At 51.3% G+C, this 12,747-nt stretch overlaps 2 protein-coding genes across 2 annotated transcripts; both read left to right on the forward strand.

The window, feature by feature from the left end:
* The first annotated feature begins 422 nt into the window (after positions 1-422).
* On the forward strand, positions 423-6,933 carry LOC149341407 (uncharacterized). Its single transcript, XM_089541964.1, has 4 exons — positions 423-902; positions 1,886-2,118; positions 5,250-5,489; positions 6,610-6,933. Exons 1-4 carry the CDS (start codon positions 423-425, stop codon positions 6,722-6,724), a joined length of 1,068 nt encoding a protein of 355 aa, XP_089398090.1. The 3' UTR covers positions 6,725-6,933.
* A 1,541-nt stretch (positions 6,934-8,474) lies between these two features.
* On the forward strand, positions 8,475-12,552 carry LOC149341408 (uncharacterized). The gene is made up of 5 exons (XM_089542855.1): positions 8,475-8,567; positions 8,920-9,342; positions 9,792-10,061; positions 11,043-11,291; positions 12,378-12,552. The coding sequence occupies exons 1-5, from the start codon at positions 8,475-8,477 to the stop codon at positions 12,519-12,521; spliced, it is 1,179 nt and encodes a 392-aa protein (XP_089398981.1). The 3' UTR covers positions 12,522-12,552.
* The last annotated feature ends 195 nt before the right edge of the window (positions 12,553-12,747 follow it).

The raw sequence follows: 12,747 nt of genomic DNA on the forward strand, positions 1-12,747 counted from the left end.
TTGTGGATGTGAACAAAGAACAAAGACTGTATGTGAAGAAAACCCTCTTAAGAGAGCCATTAACACTATCGCTTCATAACCTTAAAGTCGGAGCGTAAGTGTTCCCCTAATTATTCCTTTGTCAACCCACGTTTAATGCGAAAGAATTGCTTTCGCATTAAAAGTGGACATTGCAGTCATTGGACATGGCATTGCAGTCAGTGAATATTGCATTCATTGGACTTAGCAGTCATGTCATTGGAGGGACATAGGAGAGGCCCTGCAGTGGGCGTAATCATTCTGATGATGATGATGATGATGAATCGTTCGGAAGGGCGTGTGCTGGATCCAGTAAAGAAGAAAAGCACTTGCGAGTGGGCGGTCGAGCAGCGCACGCGACGGGCGCGAGCCAGCAGCGAGCGAGAAGCCAAGAAGCGAGAGCCATGCACGCCGGGTCCGAGTCGAACATGGAAGCCTCGTCCGCCATGCTGTCCTCAATGCGGGATGGTCGCTCCTCGTCGCGTGCCTCGTCTGCGCAGGACGGCCTGTCCGTCAGGACGACGTCCTCCGACCCAGAGGCCAGCGCCGACGTCGAGGAGCCGCCGTCGGGAGACTCTACGGTTGGCGGCGAGTGGCCCAGGCGTTCTTCCATGCGGCTCATGTTTGCCGCTACGCTGGGCATATTCGCGTTGGCCGCCACCCTAGTCATCGTCTTCCGCATGCTGCAGGCCAGCTCGCCCACTCTGCAGGGCGACGGCGAAATCGCGGGGCTCGACGACGTCACCGGGGACGAAGATGTCGTCGTCGGCATCGAGGTGAAGACCGGTCAACCCGCGCTGCCGCAGCTCAAGTACGGCTTCGAGGACGAGCCCGTGCACATGGAAAACGGCGCAGCTTTCGACCTCGGCACGGATCTGGTGAAGGTATTACGTGCGGAGTTCAGTAACCATATATGAAGCATTTGGGTCGCGAAGTAATGCATGGTAGCCTTCTCAGACTGCCCGTCTGGACGAGGCGGCTTGCAACTTGTATTTTGCCCTATAGGTCCCCACGCCTCTGTAAAGGGTCCCGAAGCACCCTTTCAGCGTTGGAGCCACGTCGTAGCCAAAGGACGAGGTATCACGCGGAGTGTGTCGGAACCGATGTGCAAATGTAGCTCGTCTTCGTATCTTGCAGCGAGGCTTTTCGATACGGCTTAGTGGCGGACTAGTTGACGTCAGCGACCACAGCTGTCCAAGCAGCCTGTGGTGCCATCCCTCTGATAATGGCGGGAAAAACGTTGCCATGGACAACTGCGACCAGGCATCGTCTTGGTAGATGGAGCGCCTTTCCCGCAGACCTATGTCGAAGGAAGGCAAAACATAGAAATGTATTTGAAAGATAAACATGTTCATTAGGTCTCGTAGCTCGTGTAGCAAGAAACAGTGACCGTATGCGTTACACGCTGGATGCTATACAGCAGCAGGTATGGAACCTCCTTAGGGCTAGAAGTTCCCGTCTAGACGTGTCCTGTGCTAGTTGCTTCATCATGGCGTTGCTGCTCCGTGACTCCTCGCTCGGGGAAGCCTACTTAGTCGCATGCTGCCGCTTGGCTTATGGTCTTTGGTGCAAGGTTGAGTCACTTGCCGCTAGACGCTGAAATTCAGTATTGCAGGCACGAGTATTGTAATGGCGAGAACACAGTTTGGGTTCCCAAATCTCAACTGAGCACTCTGGTCGGGGTGGGCTTAGCCGCTCAACTTTGCCAAGGATGGCATTTCAGGCACCCTATTAGAGACAACGTCGTGAGGTTGGCTAAGGCACTTTGTTCAGCGCAGAGTACTGTGTTTGGTCCTAACAAAAAGGCAGCTACAGTGAAACCACCCGTTCTTAACTATTCTTCACGTTTTCTGTGGCACGCGTGCAGCCGGATTCCAAGTGCGGGCAGTTCCGGTTCTCCTTCTGCACCGAACCCAAGGGCGGGGCGTACTTCGACCCGACCATGGACGCCTGCATGCCGGCGACGGGAGGACCGGTCTACGTGTGCAACCGGAGCCCGAACCGGTTCACCTCGCTGGACGAGTGCCGCCGCAACTGCGTGGAGGCCACCCGACCACACAAGCGGTGCACGGTCGCGCCGCAGTTCTCGCACTGTGAAAAGTGAGCATCTGACAGCGAGTCGCACGTCAGCTCAGTGATACACGAAATGGAGTGGCATCAGCAACTAACCAATAGCGTCGATGAAAGCTGCAAAGATACGGACGTAAGAGAGAACTACGTTGCCAACAGAAGGGACACACTCGGATTTTTGCAGGAAATATTTGACCAATTTTCTTTCTTAAATCCTCAAAACGTGTTCGCATATTAAGGCGGTGCCATCTCAAAAACACGCTTAGTTCTCCCCCGTGGAGCGCCTCTTACGTCTTCCTTGTAACTTATGGTCTTTGGCCCGCCGTTACCTTAACGGTCACTATATTTCATGAATAAACGCGCTCGATTAGGCTGAACGAATAACGTTCTTTAAACACCGTCTGTCGCGCCTTGCGCGAAGTGGTACAGCCATGGGCCCAGTTAAAGGAAACGGTCGGAATGGAATGGCCGGTTGGTCCGATCGTACGTTGGTCAGCGGTACTTTGTCCGCTCGTCCGGCGACACGTTGCCGGTTGGGGCAGCAACTCCAACCTTCTTCAGACAAACTGATTTAATCAAGACGAGACCGAAATACAAACACTTAAAGAAAAGGCGGTTTAAAGAAAGGCTGTTAAAAAAAAGGCCGTCGAAAAGCGGCCGAGACTGGGACTCGGCGCGCTCGTTTCGCTCTTTGTTTGCAGCGGTTTTTATCCCCTCGATAATTGGGCGGAGCTTTAATAAACCGGCTCTCGCCCAATTCCAACCAATACTGCTGCAGTGGCACTGCGCATACAAGTAGGCGGAGCCCAGTGCACTCCAGGGCCCGACTCTGGAGGCGCCACTGCTTAGCTATCCGCTCCAAGCAGTGCCCCCGTTCAAAAGGGTGGCAGAATGCGAGCGTACCCCCCCCACCGTAGCCACCAGTAGTGCTTAGCTAGACAGTCGGGGGTTTAAGGAGTCGTCGACCTTATTGTCCCCAACTCCCACTTCTATGTTTGTCAAGGGATCCTTTCAAGGGGTCGTCGGCCCCTTGGTCCCCGACAAGGCGGTCGCGGTCTTTCCCGCATCCTTGGACGGCATCCGAAGCGCGCGACCCGCTGTCGCCATTCCTAACCCCATCCGACTTCAGACGGACACGGTAGGGGGGGAATTAGCCTACGGGCGCCGTAGGCTTCTGCCTTAACAGGCCCTCTCAGCGATTGTTCAGTAGACAAGGGCGTCCGCAGAATTTTTTGCAGGGGGGGGCCCCGTTGGTGCCCCGGGGGGGGGGGGGGGGGGGTATGTTCGTAGCAGAAAGGCGCTATTTGCGGAGTAAATTTATTTATTTATATATAAATAAAAATTAAACAAAATGCACACATGAAAGAAAAATTACAAACAGCAAATTAAAGCGCGGCTAGGAGAGGTACATTGGAGTTTATCAACGAAGAAACAACTAAAATTAATAAAAATGCAAAAAGATGCTATATCACTTCGTGGAGAAGAGTGCTCAGTCTTGCTGCATACGGGTTCTCGACTCACCCGGATTGATGACCAGCACACAGCACAATATGTTCACAAACACGCAACTACAGTCACTCAGTCAGTCTTCCTTGAACAGCAACTGTAGGCGCCTCGGATTTTTCTGGGCGAATTGCGTAATTACACGTGTGATAAATTCACTTCTGTGCTTCATTACACGCTCTCGGTGCACACTCATCATACACATTGATTGGAAAAACTGTTGAACGCGTACGTTGAAAACAAAAGATGACTATATATACAACGAAAACTTATTTACAAGATAAATGCACGCTCGCAGCTTCATACACCTCGCTCCATCTTGCTTGCGCATCCGCACAGTCGAGCAACCCCGCACACACTGCTCGCCGCTCGTCGTTTTCTCGTCCGCTGTCTTGGTTGTTCTCAGCTTCGCTGACAACCGGCCACTAAAAACACCCAAGCACAAACACAGAGGCGCGCACACGTGCAAGGGCTTACTTGCCGCAGTATCCCCGAATGCGCACTTTGGGGGTGAAAGGAACGCCGCGCAACTTCCGAGGGGAAGGGACACTCGCCACTCCAGTCGGAAAATTTGTTTTTGTGTTTTTATGGGGTTCAGAGCCCCAAAACGACTCAGGCTATGAGGGATGGAGTAGTACAGAGTTCCGGGTAATGTCGACCACCTGGGTCTCTTTACCATGCACTGACACGCACAGTACATGGGCGCTGTTGTGATTTGAGGCCCAGCTAGAGGTGACAGGCGAGCCAGGCAGGCGCCATCGGGCTGCGTTGACCAAAGGCGCTGGTTTTCGCAGAAGACGCAAAGAACGCTGGTGTGGGGGCGCCTCGGGAGACTGCGTCGCCGTGAACAAAAGCAGCTAATCCCCTTTGCCGGAGATTCTGAAAGCGGCGCTTCTACCGAACTGCGCTACCCGTGGATCGGAGGAGACAGCGAGCGGCGGCGGCGCCAACTCATCGCCCGCTTGACCCTGAGCAGCCCGACAAAGCGGGGTGGACACGGCTGATTTGTCCTTCCCTCCTTAAGAATTCATCGGTGGCCGGCGTAACGAAGGCGAAAACAAGATGCCCTGTGCACTGTCTGCCTCCGTGTCGCTATCTCTCTAGAGATCAAAGAAACAGACACCCATCTCAAGGCGGCTCGAAACACATGCTCGCCGGTGCCGCTGTATGTCTGGAACAGGTCGCCCTTCAGTAGAGCTAACGATGGCGTGGTTTGAAAACGGCGGAACGACGCACGCCCGGACGCGGCATTTCGCAGATGTGACCATGCGGGGCTGCTTTTACCCTTTTGACTGAGCGCACCACCGCCCCTGGCGTGCGGCCATCACTCACGGTTCGAGTGAGTGATTTTCCAGGGGGGTGCAGCCGCCCCCCCTTGCCCCCCCCTCCGGACGCCCATGTCAGTAGATGATAAGAAAGTGAACGCTACTTGTCGTTTTCCTTTCGAACTTTTTTTTACAGCAGTTTAGGTGGCACGTATCTCGTAGAAGTGAATTCTTTTCCCCCTTTACCTAGATGCCACCCTATCAAATTTCTGGGAACCGTCTTCATGAAATACGAAATAAATTCTTGATGTTGTCCACTCAGTGCTTGCAGCTATCCTATATCTACACTAAGCGATTTTTCGATTTCTAGTAACCGCTTTCCCACTTTTGCAGGGGGCTCACCAAGAGCTGGTGGTTCTCGAACGGCACTGACTGCGAGGCGTGGCACTTCCCGCTCGGCCTCTGCCCGGCCCGAGGCAGCTCGGTGTTCAGCAGTGCGCGCCAGTGCCGTGAGAACTGCCTGCGGCCACGGGACAAGCTCGAGTGCTGCCACAGGCCCGAGCCACAAGCGTGCACGCTTGGGCAGCTCAAGTACCCATATTTCGCCTTCGCTGGATACGACGGATGCTTCAGGTAAACCGCACGTAGGGGTGTGGTCTCCGGGCACTCGCATTTCGACTGTAGACCGCTATAGGCATGCGCAGGCGCAGGACGGTAACGCGCCTCGGGTTATTGTTTTGCGCATGCGCACTGGCGCTCCGCTATTCCACTATCACCATAACCGATAGGGTCCCCTGATTCTAAAAGTCTCTATTAATGGGATAGCGTTAAGGGTCCCGTTCAGAGGCAGCCCCGGCGTCGGCATGTAGAAAAAGCAGGTGGCCCGCCTGCGACCTAGGTCACGTGACCTTGTGACGTCATCACAAACTACCTGCCCACCGGATTGTAAGCAAACTGCGCACCGTGCCAGGTGGTAGTTAAATGAATGATTGGTCGCAAGAGGTTGCTCGTGAATAGCAACCTGGGTCTCACACGCCCCACCAGTGGCTGTGCTTGAAACAGCCTCCTGTCGGGGCAGTGGCGCATCGCTCAACCACTGCTCCACTGAGTCAGGAGTGGCATAAAGACTCTCTACGTTCTATGAATGTGAAGTATAGAGAATGAATTCCGTATACGTGGACATGCAGGCAGAAGCTAGGCGACAGAGGAGTACTTACCCCGGGGGGGTCTATGACGCTATCACGTGGTACTCTTGTCAAGCCTTATGTGATGGTGAAAGAAAGAAATGTGTCCGTGTCTGCGGAGTGATGCGCAAAAAAAAAAACAAAAACAGAAGAGACCCATCAAACCTATCGCGGATCGCATGCAGCAGTGAGAAACCAGGGCCACGAGCCTACGGCTGAGCGCGGAGCGTCAGTTGGAAAGTAGAGCGGCCCAAGAAAAGGGGAGAATGATGGGTATGTGTAGGGGCCTGTGAATATCTGATTGTTTTTGAATGTCAGGTTGTTTTCATATCCTGTGCAACAAAACTGTTTTGTACCGGATGACCTGGCTCTTGTATTTTTGTGTTAGTTTAGCATCGCTCCCCTCAGGCGATGCTACGTCTTTAGCCTCAGCCCCCTTTTAGGCGAACCTCTAAGGATAAAAATAAATAAAGAATATCTAATTCTGCTCTGCAGACAGGAGTAATTTACGAAGCGTACGCGTGCTGCTGTGCCCGGGAACTCAAGTACAGCCTCCGTTATACGCGCAGGTGCTTGGAGGCGAGTGCGAGCACCCTGTCGGGCTACCAGTGCCTGACCGGAGCCAACCGATTCGAATCGGTCGACAGCTGCAACAGCACCTGCGTCGACGGCGATCATCAGTGAAGAGGGCCGCGGTCGCCGCTTTTATTTTGCTTAAAGTGGACACGAATAAAGCGCATTTCTCGAGTGACCTGCGCATCCTGGGCGCAGAAGAAGTGACAAGGTAAAGGAGCGAATATCGGACTGCGTTGATGTACTCTACTAAACCGCCAGTAGTAATACCGGCGTTGAAAACGTTTGAAAAATGAAAATTGGTTCTTGAGGGCGCAGTATCTGCCTCACATTTATGGGTAGACACCTGAACCGTGCCGTACGGAATAAAGGAGTGACTGAGAGAAGAAAGTTCTCTTTTTGGGTCTGAATTTCCAATCGAATTTGTGTTTTCTCAGTTTTGACGGCTTGCCGGTACCCCGACTCTTAAGAACGGAAACACAAAGTTTAGAACAAAAGTGGTTTGGAAATTGGCTAGAACAAATTAGGAAGATTACAATGTTCAGTGGTTACTGCGCACTCTGAAACGAAGTTTTTAAAGCGAAAAGAAACCCTCCTAAAGTTGATATTGCTTTGATATCAGTGAGGGGAAATCTGTGTGTGTACCAGCTCAGAAAAAAAGGCTTGTTCTATATTTTGATATCAAGCCAAAAATAAAACACATCCACACCTCTACTGTCTCCAAATAATCTGTCATTATCTTCTCGTCTACTTTCCTTAGTGCGGAGAATTGGGCCTGTTTAGTGCACTCCAATACGAATTCTCGGCCTTTACTGATAAGTGGACGATTGGAAAAACTTGAAAGTCTGCTTTGAAGTCATCCTCAAAACACTTTCAATAAATCGTCGTAGAACCCTTGCCCGAAGGCACGGCCGCTCGAGTCACTGTGCCTCGTTTCCGACGTGCGTGGCTAAGGAGAGACGATTTGGGAAAAAAACTCGAGTATCAGCGGCTTGCGGGCACTGCGAAGACTGACGTCCTAAATTATTTCTTGTTTGATTTCTGTTGGTGCGTAAGGTCAGTCAGCTCACTGCTACGTGTCTGAGCGCCTTTACGCACTTACATATGCGCGGGTGCAGCCCACTGAAGCATAATCTTACCACCCTATCCCCTTTCCTTTCGGGGTGGCATGACATTCTATAGAAGGGACGAAGCGTGCACTATAGGCTGGTGTGTGAGCAGTGTGACTAGCAGGTGTAGGGCCATTGTAAAAGCACGCGCCACGCTTCCCCGGGTGCCTTTTTGGTCAGAGTCCGTTCGGCGGGCTATGTAGGCCCCGTCTCTTGTGCTGAAAGCAGTCTTGAGCGAGCTGCGATTTCTGTCAGCTACAGTAGCTGTGCGCCTACTCGTAATTGTTTGGTTATTGAGTGTCCATGTCTTGCCTAGGCCCTTGTGTAAAGATATACGGCCTCTGTTATACAGTTCTGTTCTCTGGAATGGTAATGTGCCTATCATCCGCCGCCTTACGAACGGAATATACCTACAGCAGTTGCGCACACAGCACAAGTTCTACACAAGATATACCTACACAAGAACTACTTTTATTGCGCATCTTTGTTGGTTTATACTGCACCATAGTCACAGCAGCTCGTGTCGTTTTTTGAGACAGCAATCGAGAAAGAAAGAGAAGTTTGTTTTTCATCGGCAATAATATCTATCACAGGAAAGAAAGTGAAGAAGGAAAAAAAACCTTCTTCGCTTGCACGAGCCAGCAGTTCGAATGTCCAAGCACGAGCCACGAGTTGACGGTTGCTACCATTTGATTTCAGTGCCGTCTTCCGCAGCAGACGCATCTCAACGGTCATCCTGTAGCGATCTCGCCATGGAACATCAGCAGCTTATCGAGAAGGAAGGCCTGACAACGCCAGTACCGAAGGCTACTTCAAGCGCCATCTGCTTCCGCCTGAACAACAAGGTGATGCATAGTTTTCAGAAGCGCGCGTAGCAAAGGATATGGTCTAGAAGGATTGAGGCCGAGGTTTTACGATAACCATCGAAGTAGCGTGGGTGTCTAAAGTTTCCTCGGTATACTAGAGGCCCATCGAAACATCCCTAGCACGCTACTGGGAATCGATGGCTTAGGTTTTCGTCACGCAAGCATAATCCACTGGGCTACTCTGAGTGTCGCTTATAAGGAGAGAGGCGTATTTGGCATTCAGATCGTTTTGCGCACGTTATGAAAGTTTCAGAGCTGTGGTTTCGTCATACTTTTACTCGGTAACGCCATATGTTTAAGAACGCATATATGGTTCTCTACTGCCTTTCAGAACACTAATGAGGTTCGGATGCTGTTCATCCGAACTTCATCTGTTCGTGTTGCGTATTTCTCACTGGCTCCGGTTGTGCAGGCGATCGTGCTGCTCGTCTTCGCCGTGGTGGTTCTTGGATGCGCGCTGGCGGCGAGCATGATCCACATGTATTGGACGCCGTCCTTCGCTGCCGACGCCACCACCTCGGGCCAATCCGAAGACTACTATCTGCCATTGCCGGTTTCTGCTCCACTTGCACCGGCGCCACAAGCGGCAGCAGCGGTCCCCGCACTCGCGGTTGTTATGGAGGCCCTGGCGCCATCTGCCGACTCTGCGGTACCTTCATCGGACGTCTTGATTCAGGATCCCTCACCGGAGCCAGAAGCCAAGATGCTGGTCTTGTCCACCGAGGATGAGAATGGGCCCGACGCCAACGAGACGGTGAGTGGTGTCTCTCCGAGGCCGGCGGGATCTTCCTGCTGTATGGTGATGATGATGGCGCGGTTTGTAGAAGCGGCCTCAAGGCAAGGCTCAGCCGAAGCTGAATATGAAAGCGTACCGTAAAGTTCCGCTTGCTGGACTCTGCTGTGACGGATGCGCCAGGTTCTGGAATGGCAGCCCTGTCATAGGTTTTCAAGACAAGATACAAAGCCAGGATTGCAGACGAGCGTGCTTATACAAATAATGGAGACAGCGAGCTGTCATCTGCTTCGCGTGTGTTTTGACGATGAGCGACGGATAAACTGTCCGGCCTTCTCCTAGTGTACTCACTACTGAATGCTTCTGGAACGCACACATGCTGCTGTGAAGTTTTCTCCGGTGTTGCGCAGGTCTCTCTACAAAACGGCTAAGTGTTCAACTGTCGCTTCTACACGAACTGATTTGTATAGGTTTTCGCGTTTACGCATTACTGTGCAATCAGTAAAGAGAAGCGAACGCACATATCATTCGTCACGGTCGTCATTTTCGCGCAGCGACAGCAGGACCCGCGGTGCCTGGAGCCTGTCCAGATGACGGTGTGTACCGGGGAGGCGAGTCAGGGGCCGGCTTACTTCTTCGACGGTCGCCGTTGCCTGACGCCCGTGAGCGTGCCGCCGCCCGGGTGCCTGGAGGGCGCCAACCGTTATCGCTCGCTGGGACACTGCCGCAGCGCCTGTCAGGTGAGGATGAAGTCCCCCTCGGACATCAGTCTGGTGAGGAATGATGCGGGCGCCACTCGGTGCTGCTAGTAGTGAACATGCGGTTCGCGGTACAGACATGTTATGTCGTCATATGTGTCTATGCAATCTTTGGCGAGGGCATTGCCGCATCAGTCAATAGTCCTATAGGACGCAAGAGGTGGCGTGGTTCGTTAGGTATAGTCACATATGCTATAGCAACATAGCATAGTGAACGAAGCAGACGCATGTGTGAGCCAGGTTCCCACGGCACTGCTTATATTCGCAAGATAGGGCACTTGGGGCAAGATGCATGCCTGGTGGAGTATAGCAGTGCTTCTTTCAAGGTATACTAATTTGTTTCTTTCTTAGCTATGACAAGAGCGTGTTCCGCGGCGGAATGCTATTTAAGTGGACATTTAAGGATAAACAACACCAGTTGTAAGCTCAGCACTCGCCTGTCTCTTTTCTTTTTATCTTGTCCGGCTTTGGCGATGTTGCCGTTTCCTCACTAAACATATACTATTTTGTGTTGGTAGATCCGGCACCTTAAAAATGCAGTTTTTTGTGCAAAAGATCTTACTCCTTTTGGCAGGGCTGTCTAAATTTCTTGCGTACGTACAAGTAACACTACTTCGTGCAAATATTTGCACTCTTGTAGAGCAGCTTCGCACACAGGGGGTAAATTTAAAATAACGTCTTCCGACATATCGTAAAACTTTCCTCTTCACTTAAGGTAAATGTTGCATGTACGTAGGCAGTTTGTAAGTTCTTCCCAGATGATAGCCATGTAAAGGAAACTATCGCATCGTACTGGTGCAAACGCCACGCACTCATAGGTACTCAGTACTAGTAGTTTTTACAGGTTGCTTAGCGCAGCCGGGCATTATGAAGACAGGGAGGGCCTTAAAACACAGTGCTGCGAGTTCCGCCTCTTCGAACGTGGCACAGACGCCCCATTCAAAGGCGCCATGTTCTCCTCAGGGTCAGGGCATTCGCGCCGAGTGCCGCGAGCTGGTGCAACTGGTGCCCTGCTCTCGACAACACGTCAAGCGGAGCTGGTTCTACCCGGCCAACGGCAGCTGCGTCGAGTGGGGCTTCCCGGAGGGCAACTGCGTCAGCGTCCGGCTGCCACTCTTCCAGAGCCTGGAGCAGTGCCTGTTGGACTGCGTGCACAACGACGCGCCCGCCTGCCGCGAGTTCCCCGTCGCCCAGCGATGCGGGGAGTACCAGGTGCGCCCTCTTGCTCTTCTTCCTCTTTCTTTATCGGTTCCATAGGGAGAGAGGGGTGGAATGGAATGCAGGGGGACTGTACTCGCGGTTGATATTGAATATTTCGCAGTTGCTATGCTACTGTATCTCTGACAACTTCAGCCATCTGCAGGTAAAGAGCGGAGCGGCAGTACACCTTGGCTGGTTCAAGAAACATGCATGAGGACCTACCTTAGCATTAATCGACTAGTAGCAAGCATTTAATTCAACTATAAGGATCAGCACTGTTGCTCAATAGGTTTGGATGTTTTAGTTGTCGGCAGGTTGGGCGTGATAAAAAGTTGCACTAGCAAACTCTGGGCACCAATGAGAGCTGCTAGCAGTAACCTGGCTACAACACAGATGAACTTGTTGTGACATGAAGGAAATCAGAGGTAGCTTTCGAGCTATGTTTAGGCTAAAATACTGCCCCTGTAAATTCGCGAAATTATCCTTCTCCCGTGATTATTATAGCCTTACATCTTGTCCCCCTTAAGGGGCTCTCTGCGCGCTATGATAACTTATCTTAAAAAAAAAAAAAAATATGTGAGTGTGGGCAAGCAGCTGCACATTTTGTTTTATTTGAAAACCAGTGCATATTTAGTAACCTCGTCAAAACTGAAATTGTTAATTACAAGATGGTGACTAACTGACAGAATTAGTAAAAAGTTAGTGCAGCTTTTACCTATTCCAATCACAAAGCACCGGAGCTAGACCAGAGTGCCAAAGTGGCTAGATGGTATTCAGAGACAGCCTAACCAGCAAAAAGAAAAAAATTCAAATACAAAAGACGCGAGTTCTAGTTTTATTAAACAGAGCACAAACAAATAACGAGGCAATGTATTCGCTTCGAAAACAAAGCGACAAGAAAAAGCATCCTGTCACAAGCTCCATAATCAGCAGCACCATGTGCTAAATTTCGTTACTTACGTTAGCTTTATTTTATTCACTTTGTCAACGTTACATTACGTTTACTACGTTTACGTTACTTTTACTTTTTGTCGGCCACGAGAATCATTTGCTGGTTTGCCGTAAAGCAGTGACATCTTTTCTTTCATTATTCCGCAGGTTAATTTCCCGGTGTACTCCGCCGAGAACAAGAATGGGAGTTTCAACTGCCTGACTGTGGACCCCACGGACAAGCTCTGCCTCCTCGGCCGTAACATGTTCCCCAGCTACCGAGCATGCGCACGCTCTTGTCTCGTTTCGTGATGAAGCCTTTTTCATTAAATTTCGCTGATAATTTTCACTTCGTGCTTGTCTGCATGTAACAGAAATTGGTTGCCACACAGTCACGGTGTGCGTAGAGCAATCGAAAATTGCGTTGCAGTGTGTGACATATGGCTTTCAGGCCTGTAAGTTGCTCGGGCATGCGTGTGCTTAATAAAACCCTGATTATCGCCTGTGATACATTGTGATGCGAGAGTTCGCGAGAGGG

This window comes from Amblyomma mixtum, chromosome 5 (genome assembly GCF_055824585.1).
Source record: "Amblyomma mixtum isolate Tamu chromosome 5, ASM5582458v1, whole genome shotgun sequence".
NCBI lineage: Eukaryota > Metazoa > Arthropoda > Arachnida > Ixodida > Ixodidae > Amblyomma > Amblyomma mixtum.